We start from the raw sequence: 15,987 nt of genomic DNA on the forward strand, positions 1-15,987 counted from the left end.
AATAATAATATTTATATTAGAAATTGTATTGAAATGAAACTTCCATTGTGTGAATTCAACAGTTGGGTATATATATCCTTGTGATTGCAAATCTGTTCATCTCTCCCTGATAATCAGTTCCCCTGCAATTTCATATATGAGCCGCGTCAGGACAAAAGCAACATAGTGCGTTTGCGACAAGCATGGATCCAGACCAGCCTGCGTGGATGCGCAGTCTGATCAGGATCCATGATATTCGCTTACAAACCCTATTACAAGTAGAGAAACTGATAGCGAACAGCATGGATTCTGATCAGACTGCGGTTTGGATCCATGTTGGTTGCAAACACACTATGTTGATTTTGTCATGGCGCTGCTCATATATTTATTGTGATATTATTTAGTCAGGCCTTTCTTTGTATGCCAGATCTTCATATCACAATAAAATTGGACACTGGTCATCATCCTAAGGCATGTTAATGGAAGTTGAAATAAATATTTTTAGATGGATTCTTGAAATAATTTGAGTATTGAAATTTTAATGTTTTATTGAAAGCTGGGCATAATTTACACATGTACTGTGAATAGTTTAATCACTTTAATGTTTGAACTGAGTTAGTGTAAACTTGTTTCTTATGAAAATAGATTAAAAGGAAACATGGATGAAAATTGCTTTGATATTGTGAAATTTGAACAGTAACCATTTGATAATTGCAGGAGATGAACCAAGATTAAAGGAGAAAGATCTAACAGAGACTGCTGTAAATAACCAAGGAGAAAGTAATTCTGAGCTTAATCAGGTATTTACTGTACATATGTAGGTATTAACATTATAAATGTGGGTATTTCTATATGGGAGTCTTTTTGGAAATATCCCAGCACCAACAAAGTAATGGAACATATGGGTAAACATGAATTTAAGGTTATTGAAATTGCTCTTTTTATATGCCCGAAACAATTTCGGGCATATTATGTTATACCCCCTGGCGTCCGTCCGTCTGTTGGTTAGCAATTTGGTTACCGGAGCATAACTTAAGTTCCATTTGGCCCACAATATTCAAACTTCATAGGATGATTGTCCATATTGGGTTCAAAGGCTCCTATTGATTTTGGGGTCACATGGTCAAAGGTCAAGGTCACTATTACCTTTACACTTAAAACAGTTTCCTGAGCATAACTTAAGTACCATTTGGCCCACAATATTCAAACTTCATAGGATGAGTCCATATTGGGTAGAAGACCCCTATTGATTTTGGGGTCACAAGGGCAAAGGTCAAGGTCGCTATTACCTTAGAACTGAAAACAGTTTCCGCTCAATAGCTTAAGTAGTAATCAACCTACAGCTGTAAAATTTTATAGTATGAACAGCCATGTCCAATATATCCATCCATCGTAGCATTTTTACTTACAAGATAACAACTTGATGGTCGTGCTTTAGAATTAGCAACTGTATATATATGAAGGTTCTTCAGTTATAAAGGAGGATTGCTTTTTTGAAGGAGGTAATACTTTATTTAATTCCCATGTCTTATCAAAACAAAACAAACACTTTCAGGCATATAATGCTCCGCCTAGAGTTGCTCTTGTTTTAACTTTCTCACATGATAAATGCACATATATTCTAGTGTTGTCGAATTAGTCATTAGTTCAAGAAATTGCTCAAATGTTATGTTTTTCTGTGGGTGACATAATTAATTGTTATCAATTTATGATCAATAACAACTTGTGCACTGCATACAATGTAAGGAAACATCTGTTCAGACATTGGGTGGAAAAGTGGCTTTAAACAATTTAGAGAGTACTGAAGTCAATAAAGTGGAAGGGGAGATAATGTTCCAAAAGTAAAGAGGAAATAAATGTAACCAGTTTTTTCTTAAGCACAAAAATGGCACAAATTGTATTTGCTGTTTAACTTCATATTCTGCCTTTTGCACTGGAAGATTTGATAATGCACTATTATTTATGTATATTTAAAGCTTGATATAGACTATATGACTTGGCATTGAAGGATATCTGATGGATAGTTTATGGGCTCCTGTCTGAGTTTAAATTTAAAAGCTTTAGCAAAAGCAAAACCATTATCATGTCGATAAAAAAATAAAAATCATTGTTCCCTTAAATGTAACTTTTATAGGAAAAAGAAACTTCTCCAAATACTGAAATTGAGACAGATAATAAGGACTCTGGAGATACAGAGGGACTTGATTTAGAACAAAATGAAGATAATGTTAATATCAATGAAGAAATTGATGAAGAAGAACTGTTGGGTGAACCAGAGCATTCAGTGGAAGAAATAGCTGATAAAGATAAATCAACTGATATTGTAGAAAGTAATGATGCAAGTAATGAAGGTAGTAGACAGGAAATTTCAGAAGAAAGTGAAAGAGCAGGTGAAGTTGATACTGAAACAGTGGAAATTTCAGAAGAAAGTGAAAAAGCAGGTGAAGTTGATACTGAAACAGTAGTTGATACTGAAACAGTGGAAATTTCAGAAGAAAGTGAAAGAGCAGGTGAAGTTGATACTGAAACAGTGGAAATTTCAGAAGAAAGTGAAAAAGCAGGTGAAGTTGATACTGAAACAGTGGAAATTTCAGAAGAAAGTGAAAAAGCAGATGAAGTTGATACTAAAACAGTGGAAACTGATGAAGCAGCTGAATCCAAGGAAGGTATGGAAATTATTGAAGATGTTAGTAATACAGACGGGGATCTAGGAAACAAAGATGAAGAAATCAGTAATACAAATGAAAACTTTGGTGATACAAGTGCTGAAATAAGCAACATTGTTGATGAATCTAGAAATATAGATGAAGAAATAAAGAATGCAGGAGAATTAGATAAGGTAGAAGAAGAGAACGAAAAGATTTTAGAGGATACCTATGTTGAGATGCAAGAAGAAGATATGGATGTTGAAACAGAAAGGACTGAGTCTAAAGCAGAGGAGTCTGAGAACATGGATATTGTTGAAATACCTGAAGATACAAATGCTGATAAGGTTGAGGGAAATGAAAACATTGAAGATAAGAATATAGAACAGGTATTGATTCCTCTGAATACTTATTACATTATTTTTTGTAAAGTCAAAGTAAGTAAATGCACAAAGGGCAGAAGGTGTACTTTGTACTTTAATTTTAAAATTACTAATCAAGTTTATCAGTGAAAAAGGATTTAATGAAACATTTTGCCATATTGATACTTTAATGGTTGTTGACATAAAGGAGTCCTTATAGTGAAACATACAGAAAAAATGTACTGTAACATCAAGTAATATCAATAGACTAAATTTTGTTCTACTCTTGGTTAATGATTTTATAATTTTTCAGTTGATATTCTATATAATTGTCTGGAAACTTTTGGTTTTTTTAAGTATTTTGACTTGAATAATTAAAGTTTTAATCATATATAATATTGGGAAATTAGTATATAATACTGGAATAAACTTAACAAAACCTTTTTGAAAATAAAACATTAACTTATATTGAGATCATATAAATCAAATTAACAGTGCATTGATTCCGAAGTTAAATAGATTGCGAGTGATAAAATTCCCATAAATGGAGGTCTTTGTGGAAATAGATGTTTGCTGCGTAACTACCATATAGATTTAACAGCTTTGATTGTAGAAATTCACATATATAAACTCACCAATTAGACTGTATTTACAGTATGCCTAAAAAAATGTAGGGGGAATTATTTAAAGTTTCAGGGAATTTTCTACAGTACTGTTCATAGAGCTAAGATGCCTACATGTATATTTATGCTATATTGTTAATGGTGGAAGGTTTCATTTCAACAGAATAAAAGTCATAAGCTCTGCTTACTAATTTTACAATACATATAACAACACTGCTGTAGAGGGATTTTTCATTAGTTAAATAAATTTAAGTTTTGTATAATTTAGTTTGTATCCCTGAATAACTTCAGAAAACCAACATTTTGTAAAGTCTCTGATAAAAGGCTTTTGCCTTAAAATCTGTTTATCAATGTAGCATTAGAATATTTTGACAGTTTATGCTATGTTGCCATAACAACTAGAATTAACTCTGCAATTTTACATTGAAGAAGATAAAGCACATAAATACAATTCTTAGAAGTAGAGATAAATGTTCATGGATTATAAGAAAATATAAGGACAACCTAAAACATATATTTTATGAGTACCAGCATTGTTAGGGAATGTTATTAAGAAGTATGAAATTAAAAATCTATAACAATTTATTAGACAGTCAGAATGAAGTACTATATACTAATGTCAATTGGAATTGTTTACAGGAACAGATTAAGGAGTCAAAAGAAGTTAAAGAAGAAATGATAACAGATACAGAATGCAAAGATCAGGTTACTCCTGAGACAGAAACAACTGATACAGCGGCTGTATTTAACTCTGTAACACTTAAATCAGAACAGAGTTCCGCTCCATCAGAGATATGTAACAAGACATCAGAAACTACGACCAGTCAACCGGACAGTTTACCCTCCACTGAAACCAGTATGCAACCAGATACAGTCAACAAATCAGAGGTTCAGTTTACCGATGAAACCTCTAACCAATCAGAGGACAAAAGTCATATTAATGTCACACCCTCTGGTGACAACTCCAACCAATCAGAAACTGTCAGTCAACATGAGGCCACACCTTCTGATGATAATTCTAACCAAACAGATGGATCTTCCAGTAGAAAATCACCAGCATTTGACATGTCTACTATTAAGATCAAGAATGAAAGAACGGATAGCACAGAATCAGGTATGTGTGCCTTGCACTGTAACAGCAAAAGATTTGTATCTTGTAAGTAAGCTGTTGTCCCAATGAATAAAACTGTTTCATTTCCAAAAGATTATTATTAAAGGGAACAGGTGACCTAGTGGTAAATGTGTCTGACAACCTAGGGTCTTTGGTTTGAGCCTTACTTGGGTAACTACCATATTTCTTCTCATGGTACCAGTACTGGTTTGTTATGAGAGAAGTTCAAAAAGCTATCAAACTTTTATCTTAATCAATATAAAATATTTTACCTTTTATAAATTAATCTGTAATCTTTCCTCTCAATATAGTGTAATTTTTAGCTCGACTATACGAAGTATATGGAGAGCTGTCCTACTCGCCCCGGCGTCCGCGTCCAGATTTTAGATTAAAGTTTTGGTGCAGTAAAATATTTTTCACTATAACTTTGTCATTTCTTAAGGTATCAACTTCAAACTTCAAATATATGTTCCTTATCATCAACCCCATCTTATGTGACAAGGTTCATAACTCTAGCACCAATATTTTCAGATTTATCTCCCCTTGAACTTAGAATTTTCCTTAAAAAATACTATTTTTTACTGTTATTTCTTTATTTCTTAAGGGATCAACCTCATACTTCAAATATATGTACCTTATCATCATCCCCATCTTATGTGACAAGGTTCATAACTCTAGCACCAATATTTTCAGATTTATCTCCCCTTGAACTTAGAATTTTCCTTAAAAAATACTATTTTTTACTGTTATTTCTTAAGGGATCAACCTCATACTTCAAATATATGTACCTTATCATCATCCCCATCTTATGTGACAAGGTTCATAACTCTAGCACCAATATTTTCAGATTTATCTCCCCTTGAACTTAGAATTTTCCTCAAAAAGTACTATTTCTTACTGTTTCTTCTTTATTTCTTAAGGGATCAACCTCATACTTCAAATATATTTACGTTATCATCATCCCCATCTTATGTGACAAGGTTCATAACTCTAGCACCAATATATTCAGATTTATCTCCCTTTGAACTTAGAATTTTCCATAAAAAATATTTTTTTTACTGTTACTTATTTATTTCTAAAGGGATCAACTTCATACTTCAAATATATTTACGTTATCATCATCCACATCTTATGTGACAAGGTTCATAACTCTAGCACCAATATTGCAAGAATTATATCCCCATAAACTTAGATTTTTTTACTAGAAAAATGTTATTTTTTATTATAACTTTTTTATTTTTAAAGGTATAGATCTACCTTAAACTTCAAATACTTATTCCTTATCATCAATTACATTAAATGTGACAATGTTCATAACTCTTGAAGCAATATTTACACATTTACCTCTCTTTGAACTTAGGATTTTCTTTAAGAAATATAAAAACTTCTTTAATTTTTAAGGTATCTACTTCAAACTTCAAATATATACATGTATTTCTTATCATTACACAAATGTTGTTTGACAAGTTCCATAACTCTAGCATGACTATTTCTAGAATTATTCCCCTTGATCTTGGAATTTATGTTAACAAATATTATTTTTTTACTATAACTTAATACATAATTATACATAATTGATTTTTCTTTCATAGTTTTGTCCTCCTTACTGCGTCCAGTATTTTATTAGTCGAGCTTCGCTGTCTCCTGTGACAGCTCTTGTTAATAGTTTATGCCCTGGGCTAGAGTATGGTCAGGCCAGCCTGATTTCATCATGGAAATCAAATTGGTTACTGATAGACTTTGTTACTGTAGATGTTAACATTGTAAATAAGGAAACGAAATTGAATTTAGACTTCTTCTATTATTTATATTGACAAAATGTGTAACCTTTTTTCTACACAGACTGTTTATTACTTTGAAAATAAAGTGGACGGCTTTTTGTTACTATTCACTTGCACATTTATTTAACTCATTAACTGATAAGCCAAGCCAAAAAAGTAGTAATCTGTAAAGGAGGGTCAAGTTTAATTATATACTTATTCATAGTTCAATGCAAGCTAAATTATTTAATCATGATATTTGTATTTAGATAAAGCAAATGGAGGTGAAAATTCACAATCAGGGGAGAGTAATCTGAAGATAGTTGATGTAATGTCATCTGTTGGTGAAGATGACAAGGGAGATAAGTCTGAACAGACTTCTGATACTGTTACAGCCAAGGGAGATAATGCTGCTGAAAAAGATAAAACTATACAAGACAATGCTGTTGATGAAAAGGTAATGCTTTTCATTTTTATGCCCCCACAATGTGGGAGCATATAGCGTTGCACTTGTCCGTCCGTCCGTCCGTACGTCCCGAAATCTTGTGAACGCAACTCCTCTTAAACCGGATGGCAGATTTTGCTTAAACTTACAGGGATGAACAACCTTAATGTGTAGATGGTAGTAAAGGAAGGAATTTTCGCTGCGACCAAATTTAACAGAATTATGGCCCTTTGTTGATTTTTTCACTAGATACTATGTAGAAATTTTGTGAACGCAACTCCTCTTAAACCAGATGGCAGATTTTGCTTAAACTTACAGGGATGAACAACCTTAATGTGTAGATGGTAGTAAAGGAAGGAATTTTTGCTGCGACCAAATTTAACAGAATTATGGCCCTTTGTTGATTTTTTCACTATATACTATGTAGAAATTTTGTGAACGCAACTCCTCTTAAACCGGATGGCAGATTTTGCTTAAACTTACAGGGATGAACAACCTTAAGGTGTAGATGGTAGTAAAGGAAGGAATTTTTGCTGCGACCAAATTTTACAGAATTATGGCCCTTTGTTGATTTTTTCACTATATACTATGTAGAAATTTTGTGAATGCAACTCCTCTTAAACCGGATGGCAGATTTTGCTTAAACTTCCAGGGATGAACAACCTTAATGTGTAGATGGCAGTAAAGGAAGGAATTTTTGCTGCAACAAAATTTAACAGAATTATGGCCCTTTGTTGATTTTTTAGCCAGGTTTTCCGAAGGAAAAAACTGGTTATTAGATTGAGGTATGTCGGCGGGCGGGCGGGCGGATGGGCGGACGGGCGGGCGCAAACAATTTCTTCTGTGCGCAACTCCTCCTACATTTCTCAACGGATTTTGACCAAACTTTCACAGAAGCTTTGTCATCAAGTGCCCTGGCGCATATTGTCGGGGTTTTGCGATTAGATAATATTTGACCTAATTATGGCCCTTTGTTTTTTTCCTTATATAAAATATATAGTGAACAATTTCTTCTGTGCGCAACTCCTCCTACATTTCTCAACGGATTTTGACCAAACTTCCTCAGAAGCTTTGTCATCAAGTGCCCTGACACATATTGCCAGGGTTTTGCAATTGGTATATATTTGACCTAATTATGGCCCTTTGTTTTTTTTCCTTATATAGAATATATAGTGAACAATTTCTTCTGTGCGCAACTTCTCCTACATTTCTCAACGGATTTTGACCAAACTTTCACAGAAGCTTTGTCATCAAGTGCCCTGGCGCATATTGTCGGGGTTTTGCGATTACATAATATTTGACCTAATTATGGCCCTTTGTTTTTTTTCCTTATATAAAATATATAGTGAACAAGTTCTTCTGTGTGCAACTTCTCCTACATTTCTCAACGGATTTTGACCAAACTTTCTCAGAAGCTTTGTCATCAAGTGCCCTGACACATATTGCCAGGGTTTTGCAATTGGTATATATTTGACCTAATTATGGCCCTTTGTTTTTTTTCCTTATATAGAATATATAGTGAACAATTTCTTCTGTGCGCAACTCCTCCTACATTTCTCAACGGATTTTGACCAAACTTTCTTAGAAGCTTTGTTATCAAGTGCCTGGCACATATTGTCGGGGTTTTGTGATTGGATAATATTTGACCGAATAATGGCCCTTTGTATATTTTTTCCTTATACAGAATATATAGAGAACAATTTCTTCTGTGCTCAACTCCTCCTACATTTCTCAACAGATTTTGACCAAACTTCCTTAGAAGCTTTGTTATCAAGTGCCTGGCACATATTGTCGGGGTTTTTTGATTGGATAATATTTGACCGAATTATGGCCCTTTGTATATTTTTTCCTTATACAGAATATATAGTGAACAATTCTACAGTGCGCAACTTCTCCTACATTTCTCAATGGATTTTGACCAAACTTTCACAGAAGCTTTGTCATCAAGTGCCCTGGCGCTCACTAAATTCCCATGTTTCTTCCAAGACATCATTCAAGTATTTTTTTAAAATTGTGTACATACTTTTCTTGATATCGCACAAAACACCACACGCCAATATTGTTGACAAAAGAAAATGACAAGAGACGCAAAAATGCAAAAATTAAGCAAAAATAAAGTACTGTTTACCATTCTAAAACATTTGGGAAAAAAAGGCGAATAGACAACATAAAATTTCTCAATCATTTTTGTTTGAGGAATATTAAAAAAGCCATAATTCCTCCTAAAAGTTCAATTAAAAACAAATGCCCCTTCATGACAAAGCTTCTGTGAAATATTTTGCTGAAAACCTGGTTGCATCGCATTGCGATGTTCCTTGTTCATTATATACTATGTAGAAATTTTGTGAACGCAACTCCTCTTAAACCGGATGGCAGATTTTGCTTAAACTTCCAGGGATTAACAACCTTAATGTGTAGATGGTAGTAAAGGAAGGAATTTTTGCTGCGACCAAATTTAACAGAATTATGGCCCTTTGTTGATTTTTAGTTTTCAACTTGTGGCACATGTAGTCCAAAAAATATTTGACCTAGAGTCATAAGATTGACAGAACAGCGGCGTGTGGGGGCATCCGTGTCCTATGGACACATTTCTAGTTTGTTTCTGTCAAATTTAAGATAATTCTTGTTGGCAGTTTCAAGGGCATTAAAGGCCTCATGTTCAATTCATTTTGAATTTTGTATATACATATAGATATTAGTGTAATATCTAATCATGCAAAAGGCTTGGATGCTAGTTGAAAAGCATGTGTTGTTTGGGGATCTGGGACCTTCATATGACTGTTTTTCCTTGTTTCATTTTAATGTAAAAATGTTGATATTTTATGGAAAAATTTTGATCACATGTGGGAATTGGAAAGGTACCATATTGCATGGGGAAAAATGCCCACTCTCTGACTTACTATTAGACAAGCTTTCAACATTTACTATCAAGGACTGAGTAAGTTAAACATTATATATGAGAATATCAGGTTTTTATTGAATCATTGAACATATTTGTGTGTGAGTGAAAGTTTGATATGTTATTGTTTAATAACAGGTTAAAGTGAAACAAGAATCTGCACTAACAGCTACGCAGAAAGATAATGAAAAGAAAGTGGTTGTTGATCAGAAAAAGAAAGTCAAGCAAGAGTCTATTAAAGGTATGATTATTAATTTATCGTTTCTATATTGCTTGTTTTATTTTGCTGCTTATTTTACAGCAGATTACGTATATTATCTGATGAAGAAATTTTTGATAAATACCCTCTGTTTTATCAATGAGAAGAATAAATTAAGAAATCAGTTCTAAAACAATTATGGAGTTGGGGTGCTTAAATATTTGTACTAAACTGATATAACATTTTATAAACTGATTCCCAATAGATTGATAAATGATATATTTATATGTCACGAGATAGTGATTGCCAAGCACTCTGAAATAACTGTATAGTTCCTTTAGTAATCTCCCCTTGATCTGTCACACATATTTGAAACATTATATAATATATGATTCAGAAATGTATTTAATTGTTTAGAATAAAACAACAAAAGACTGATCATTTAAATAGTAACCTGTATATGAAATGAATACAGTTCAACCCCGGTTATTCAACAATCCTTTATTTGAATACCCGGCATCATCCGAAGAAGATCGGCGGTCCCGTTTTTATCTCTATATAAATCAATATAAATACGAGCGTATTACTCGAAATGCATTTTCCGATTACCTCCTATTTTTCGAAGTAAAATTTCGGTCCCGATTATACAATTATGAAAGAATTTCACACCTATTATTCGAAGCCAGACTAATTATTATTTGAAGCCAGACTAATTGGTGCAGATACATTCGCTGACTGGTCGACTTGTGAAAAAATATCAACAGTCATACGTGTATTTAGACAATCGTGATAATTACCCTTTGTGTGTTCTAAAATCAACTTTAATTACCGAAAAAGAAAAGCTTAGTGAACCCTGTCCGATTTTGTAACTGTTATTGCTTGAAGATGACAGCAATAATTTTCATACATACCGTATATGTGAATTTGTCAAAACATCCAAACATTTTTACGCCCCCACAAAGTGGGAGCATATAACGCTGCACTTGTCCGTCCGTCTGAACGTCCTGAAATCTTGTGAACGTAACTCCTCTTAAACTGGTTGGCAGATTTTGCTTAAACTTTCAGGGATGAACAACCTTAATGTAGATGGTAGTAAAGGAAGGAATTTTCGCTGTGCCCAAATTTAACAGAATTATGGCCCTTTGTTGAATTTTTCATTATACACTATGTAGAAATTTTGTGAACGCCACTCCTCTTTTACCGGATGGCAGATTTTGCTTAAACTTCCAGGGATGAACAACCTTAATGTGTAGATGGTATTAAAGGAAGGAATTTTTGCTGCGACCAAATTTAACAGAATTATGGCCCTTTGTTGATTTTTTCACTATATACTATGTAGAAATTTTGTGAACCCAACTCCTCTTAAACCGGATGGCAGATTTTGCTTAAACTTCCAGGGATGAACAACCTTAATGTGTAGATGGTATTAAAGGAAGGAATTTTTGCTGCAACCAAATTTAACAGAATTATGGCCCTTTGTTGATTTTTTCACTATATACTATGTAGAAATTTAATTTTGTGAATGCAACTCCTCTTAAACCGGATTGCAGATTTTGCTTAAACTTACAGGGATGAACAACGTTAATGTGTAGATGGTAGTAAAGGAAGGAATTTTTGCTGCGACCAAATTTAACAGAATTATGGCCCTTTGTTGATTTTTAGTTTTCAACTTGTGGCACATGTAGTCCAAAAAATATTTGACCTAGAGTCATAAGATTGACACAACAGTGGCGTGTGGGGGCATCTGTGTCCTATGGACACATTTCTAGTTTTTATTAATTGTAACGCTACATGAGAGCCTTAACTCTAATCGAAAATACCAGAGTTAAGCTGTAAATACCGTTGTGACAACACGGCCATTATCAAGGCTTCGATACATGTAGAATAAAATGCAAGTCTTTATGTCTTCGATGCCAATAAAATAATTTTTACGCATCTTATCTTTAATATTTATTTTTCTCAGTTGATTGCAGGAAGTAAGTTTGTTGTAAACGGTAGTTTTGCTATGATTGGTCAAAGTGGAGTAGTTTTCGTCTATCACAAAAATCCGATTTCAATTATTCGAACCCATCGATTATTTAAAGTAAATATACAGTCCCAGGCACTTCGAATAAACGGGGTTGGACTGTACCTCCTTAAAAATGATTATTTGTGTAAAATAATTTTGTGTATGTAAATTTTAGCAAAGGAAGAAGAAGATGATGATGTGATTGCTATTAAAGAGGAAAAGAAACCAGTCCTGAAACCAAAACCATCTAAAATACAGACCTGTATTGTATGTGCAAAGGTGAGCTTCCTGTTCTACAATGTTACCATATATGAGCCGCATCAGGACAAAACCAACATAATGCATTTGCGACCAGCATGGATCCAGACCAGCCTGCGCATAGTCTGATCAGGATCCATACTGTTCGTTTACAAACCCTATTACAAGTAGAGAAACTGATAGCGAACAGCATGGATCCTCATCAGACTGGTCGCAAATCCATTATGTTGGTTTTGTCATCACGCAGCTCGTATTACACACAATGATACATATTAAATGCCCAGTCAGTTTTGTGCAGTAAATAAATAAAATTTCAAATTCTGAAGCGCTGCATTGTAATGATTGATTGAGCTTGAATAGATGTAACCAATAGATGCTAGAACTACATTTTGGATCATGGGAAAGTCAATATGACAAAGTCTAGTTTATTTTAGTAAAAATCTATAGGTTTAACATTTCTATTTTAAGTTTAAATCTGTACTGAAATTAATAAAAAAAATCTGTCAGTGCTAGTGACAATAATGCCACCCAGACACAGTGGAGCCAACCTAATCATTGTGCATAACTGTAGAAGTATAGAAAATTTAAAAAGTTTAACATTTTTAATCCAAAGCAAAACAATAAGGAGCATGCAGGTCAATAAAATTAGCTTTTCAAGATTGAATTATGAATTTTGTTATGAATAGAAGTGTTTAAATTGAATTTGCTTGTATCAAAAGGTTGGGAAATGCAAATATAACATAGTTAGAAATGGAGATGTGAAACATCTGTGTGATGATACCTGCTTCAAACAATTCCGTAGCAGTCCAACAACTTACCTGAAACAGGCCGAGTCAGCTGCCCAGGCCCAGACTAAAACTGAAAACCAGACCAACAGTAAACCAGCCCCTACACCCGCCAAAAATAGTGTACCAGTCAAGTCAGTACAAAACCAACAAACAGCATTCCAGCCGGTTTGTTTAACTTGTTACTTCATCGTATTGCTTTCATTTGTGTATAAAAATGCCCTCCAGAAATGAAAATATTGCAGTGATATCTGCCTACTTTCAAACAATTTCTTCCAAAACTTTTAATATCGTAAGAGTTAAATTAAATGATATAATTCCATAGAACTTGATTTCAACATTTTATACTATTACATATATTGGTAATTGAATGTATATTTTCCATATGTGAAAGACTTTTATATTAAGTATCCATTTTGTGGTTATTTTTAGCAGTCACAAGTTTACAAAACGTGCACAGTGTGCCAACTGATGAATGTCCGCACTTCAAAACCGTTCCTAAACTGGCAAGGTCTCGACTTTTGTGGTGAAGAATGTCTCGGGAAGTATCAAGGTGGACTAAGTAGCAATTGTAGCTATTGCTCTGGGCCAATCTTCCCAAATAACAAAGCTAAGTTTTGTTGTCGTGTTGGTAACGAAGTGAAACACTTCTGTAGCGTCAACTGTAACAATGATTATGTAAAACGAATGAAACTTTGTGCATTCTGTAATAAAGACTTGGCTCAGAGCACAGATTCTTTTATGGCACCTGTTGGTGAAACATTTAAAGATTTTTGTAGCCAAAGCTGTCTACAGAAGTTTGAAGAAAAGAACAGTAAAGATGTTGAAATAGTGGGTGTGCAAAAAGGACAAAAGGCAACTAAAGCACCTAAGGGCAATTTTGTATGTGCGGTGTGCGGGAAAGTTGGACCAGTGAAGCATGAGTTTAAATTAGACTCGAAAATGAACCGATTATGTAGTGATCCGTGCTTCTCAGCATTCCAGTATGCAAATAAACTGACACTAAACACGTGCGATAATTGTGGTACAAATTTAAATGCGGAAAACCAAGCTCCACAATATGTACAGTTTGAAGGACAGCAGCGAAGGTTCTGTAGTTTTATGTGTGTTAATACATTTAGAAATGCAAATAAGAAAACAGTGCCCTGTGCATGGTGTGCAAACAAGAAAAGTAACTTTGATATGATAGAACGAGTGGATGCTCATAACAAATATCAGTTGTTCTGTTCCTTGAATTGTCTATCACTGTATAGGGTCAACCTACAGGCTACTTCCAATCAGGTAAATGTTTTGTTTATAGAAGTTTGTTATTTTGTAATTAAACAGGCCATTATTTTAAAAGGGTAACACACTTTAGTTATTAATGGTCAGTGTGAAATGTGTTCTTTTTTAGACCAAAAATATTTTGTAATTTTATGAACTTTTATTACCCTTATTACCTTTGTATTGAAATTTTGCTGTTGTAAGTAGCATTAGAATATAAATTAAACAAGTTGTATAAGCACAGTGGGTAAAGGAACTGTATCTCATTTGGATGTCGCAAGCTGAAAATCGTGAATTTCAAAACAGGAAGCATGTTCGAGTGTAAGTAATTATGTTTTTTAAAGAAATTTTTCCACACTATGCACAAATTTTTGTTTTTAAGACAAAATCAAATCACCGGCATGAAACACGTAGAGTATATCATATCGGTGTCAAATTTTTGTATTTAATTTTTTTTTAGTAAGAGCTTGTCAAATAAGAATTTAGTGATGTATGCCATTTATTGTGTAATAAATAACTTAATCATAATCATACTAACCAGAGCAAGTTGACGTTTGTTTAGATATTGTCTAAATGTGATACACTTGTTAGATCAACACTGTGTGATCTGTTGTAAATTTCCTCATTTGACATCTATATCTTATTTGCAAGCTGTGTATGCTATCTTGCGAGTCTCACTTGGTGATTAAAGGAATCTGTATCATTTATTGTGATTATTTGTGTTTTGTTACCTTAATTGTGTAATGTGATTATGGACAGATAAACATTGTCATAGGTATTAAGAATAACGTTTAAGTATATGTAATTTTATACAAAAGATAGGAAAATAAATAATAGTAGGTTCGAATCCCAATAAAGCTTCGAATTCATTCATGTGAGGAAGCTATCCAGCCAGCCTACGGAAAGTTGGTGGTTCTACTCAGATGTCTGTTTATGTCTGAAATAATGCTAGGAAGGGCACCTGAGGTCTTAATCCACCAGTAAAGCTGGAAAGTTACCATATGACCTATTCTGTGTTGGTGCAACAAAAACCCAGCCCAAAAAAAGCAAAAGAGAATTCCTGTATCTCAGAACAAAAAAAAACATGCTATTATCATTCCTTCAACAACTATTCATTTTGCTTAAAGTATAAAATGATATTATGATAAAGTTCAGATCTTTTTACTATTTCCAGGAAACGCCAAATGAGACATCAGAAATAAAGGATACTGAAATGGATGACATTGATGAAAGTTTTGATAAAGAGTGTAGTCGGTATATATGTAAAGTTTGTAACTATAATTCTAAGTACAAACAGAACCTGAAGAGACACATGAATATTCATCGTGAAGGGAAGGTTCCATCACCAGTCAGCAATACTCCAACGAAACAAAAACTGAAAACATGTCATTCTTGTAGTATATGTAACTACACTTCGAGTAGGAAATCAAATTTCACTAGACATCTCCAGGTCCATGAAACAGATGAACGTTTGAAAAAAATGAAAGAAATCTACATTTGTGAAACTTGTGGAAAACAATTTAAATCAAAATTTGCTCTAAAACTTCATACAGAATCCATTCATCTGAAAAAGTTTAAATTCAATTGTCCGACGTGTGACAGAGGATTCAACCAATTTCATCAATTTAGAGGACATATGGCGTCACATCA

The 15,987-nt window shown here is 33.6% G+C and overlaps 1 protein-coding gene across 1 annotated transcript in view; it reads left to right on the forward strand.

The window, feature by feature from the left end:
- LOC132721003 (zinc finger MYM-type protein 4-like) overlaps positions 1-15,987 on the forward strand; it is a 37,985-nt gene that overhangs the window by 5,235 nt on the left and 16,763 nt on the right. The window contains exons 4-11 of the mRNA XM_060705251.1: positions 697-779; positions 2,114-3,013; positions 4,249-4,723; positions 6,750-6,937; positions 9,963-10,065; positions 12,207-12,310; positions 13,009-13,242; positions 13,507-14,355. Of these exons, the coding sequence (XP_060561234.1) occupies positions 697-779; positions 2,114-3,013; positions 4,249-4,723; positions 6,750-6,937; positions 9,963-10,065; positions 12,207-12,310; positions 13,009-13,242; positions 13,507-14,355 (2,936 nt within the window). The remainder of the gene's footprint in view (positions 1-696; positions 780-2,113; positions 3,014-4,248; positions 4,724-6,749; positions 6,938-9,962; positions 10,066-12,206; positions 12,311-13,008; positions 13,243-13,506; positions 14,356-15,987) is intronic.

The sequence above is a fragment of the Ruditapes philippinarum genome, unplaced genomic scaffold (genome assembly GCF_026571515.1).
Source record: "Ruditapes philippinarum isolate M1 unplaced genomic scaffold, ASM2657151v2 ctg2169_1_1_1_1, whole genome shotgun sequence".
Lineage (NCBI taxonomy): Eukaryota > Metazoa > Mollusca > Bivalvia > Venerida > Veneridae > Ruditapes > Ruditapes philippinarum.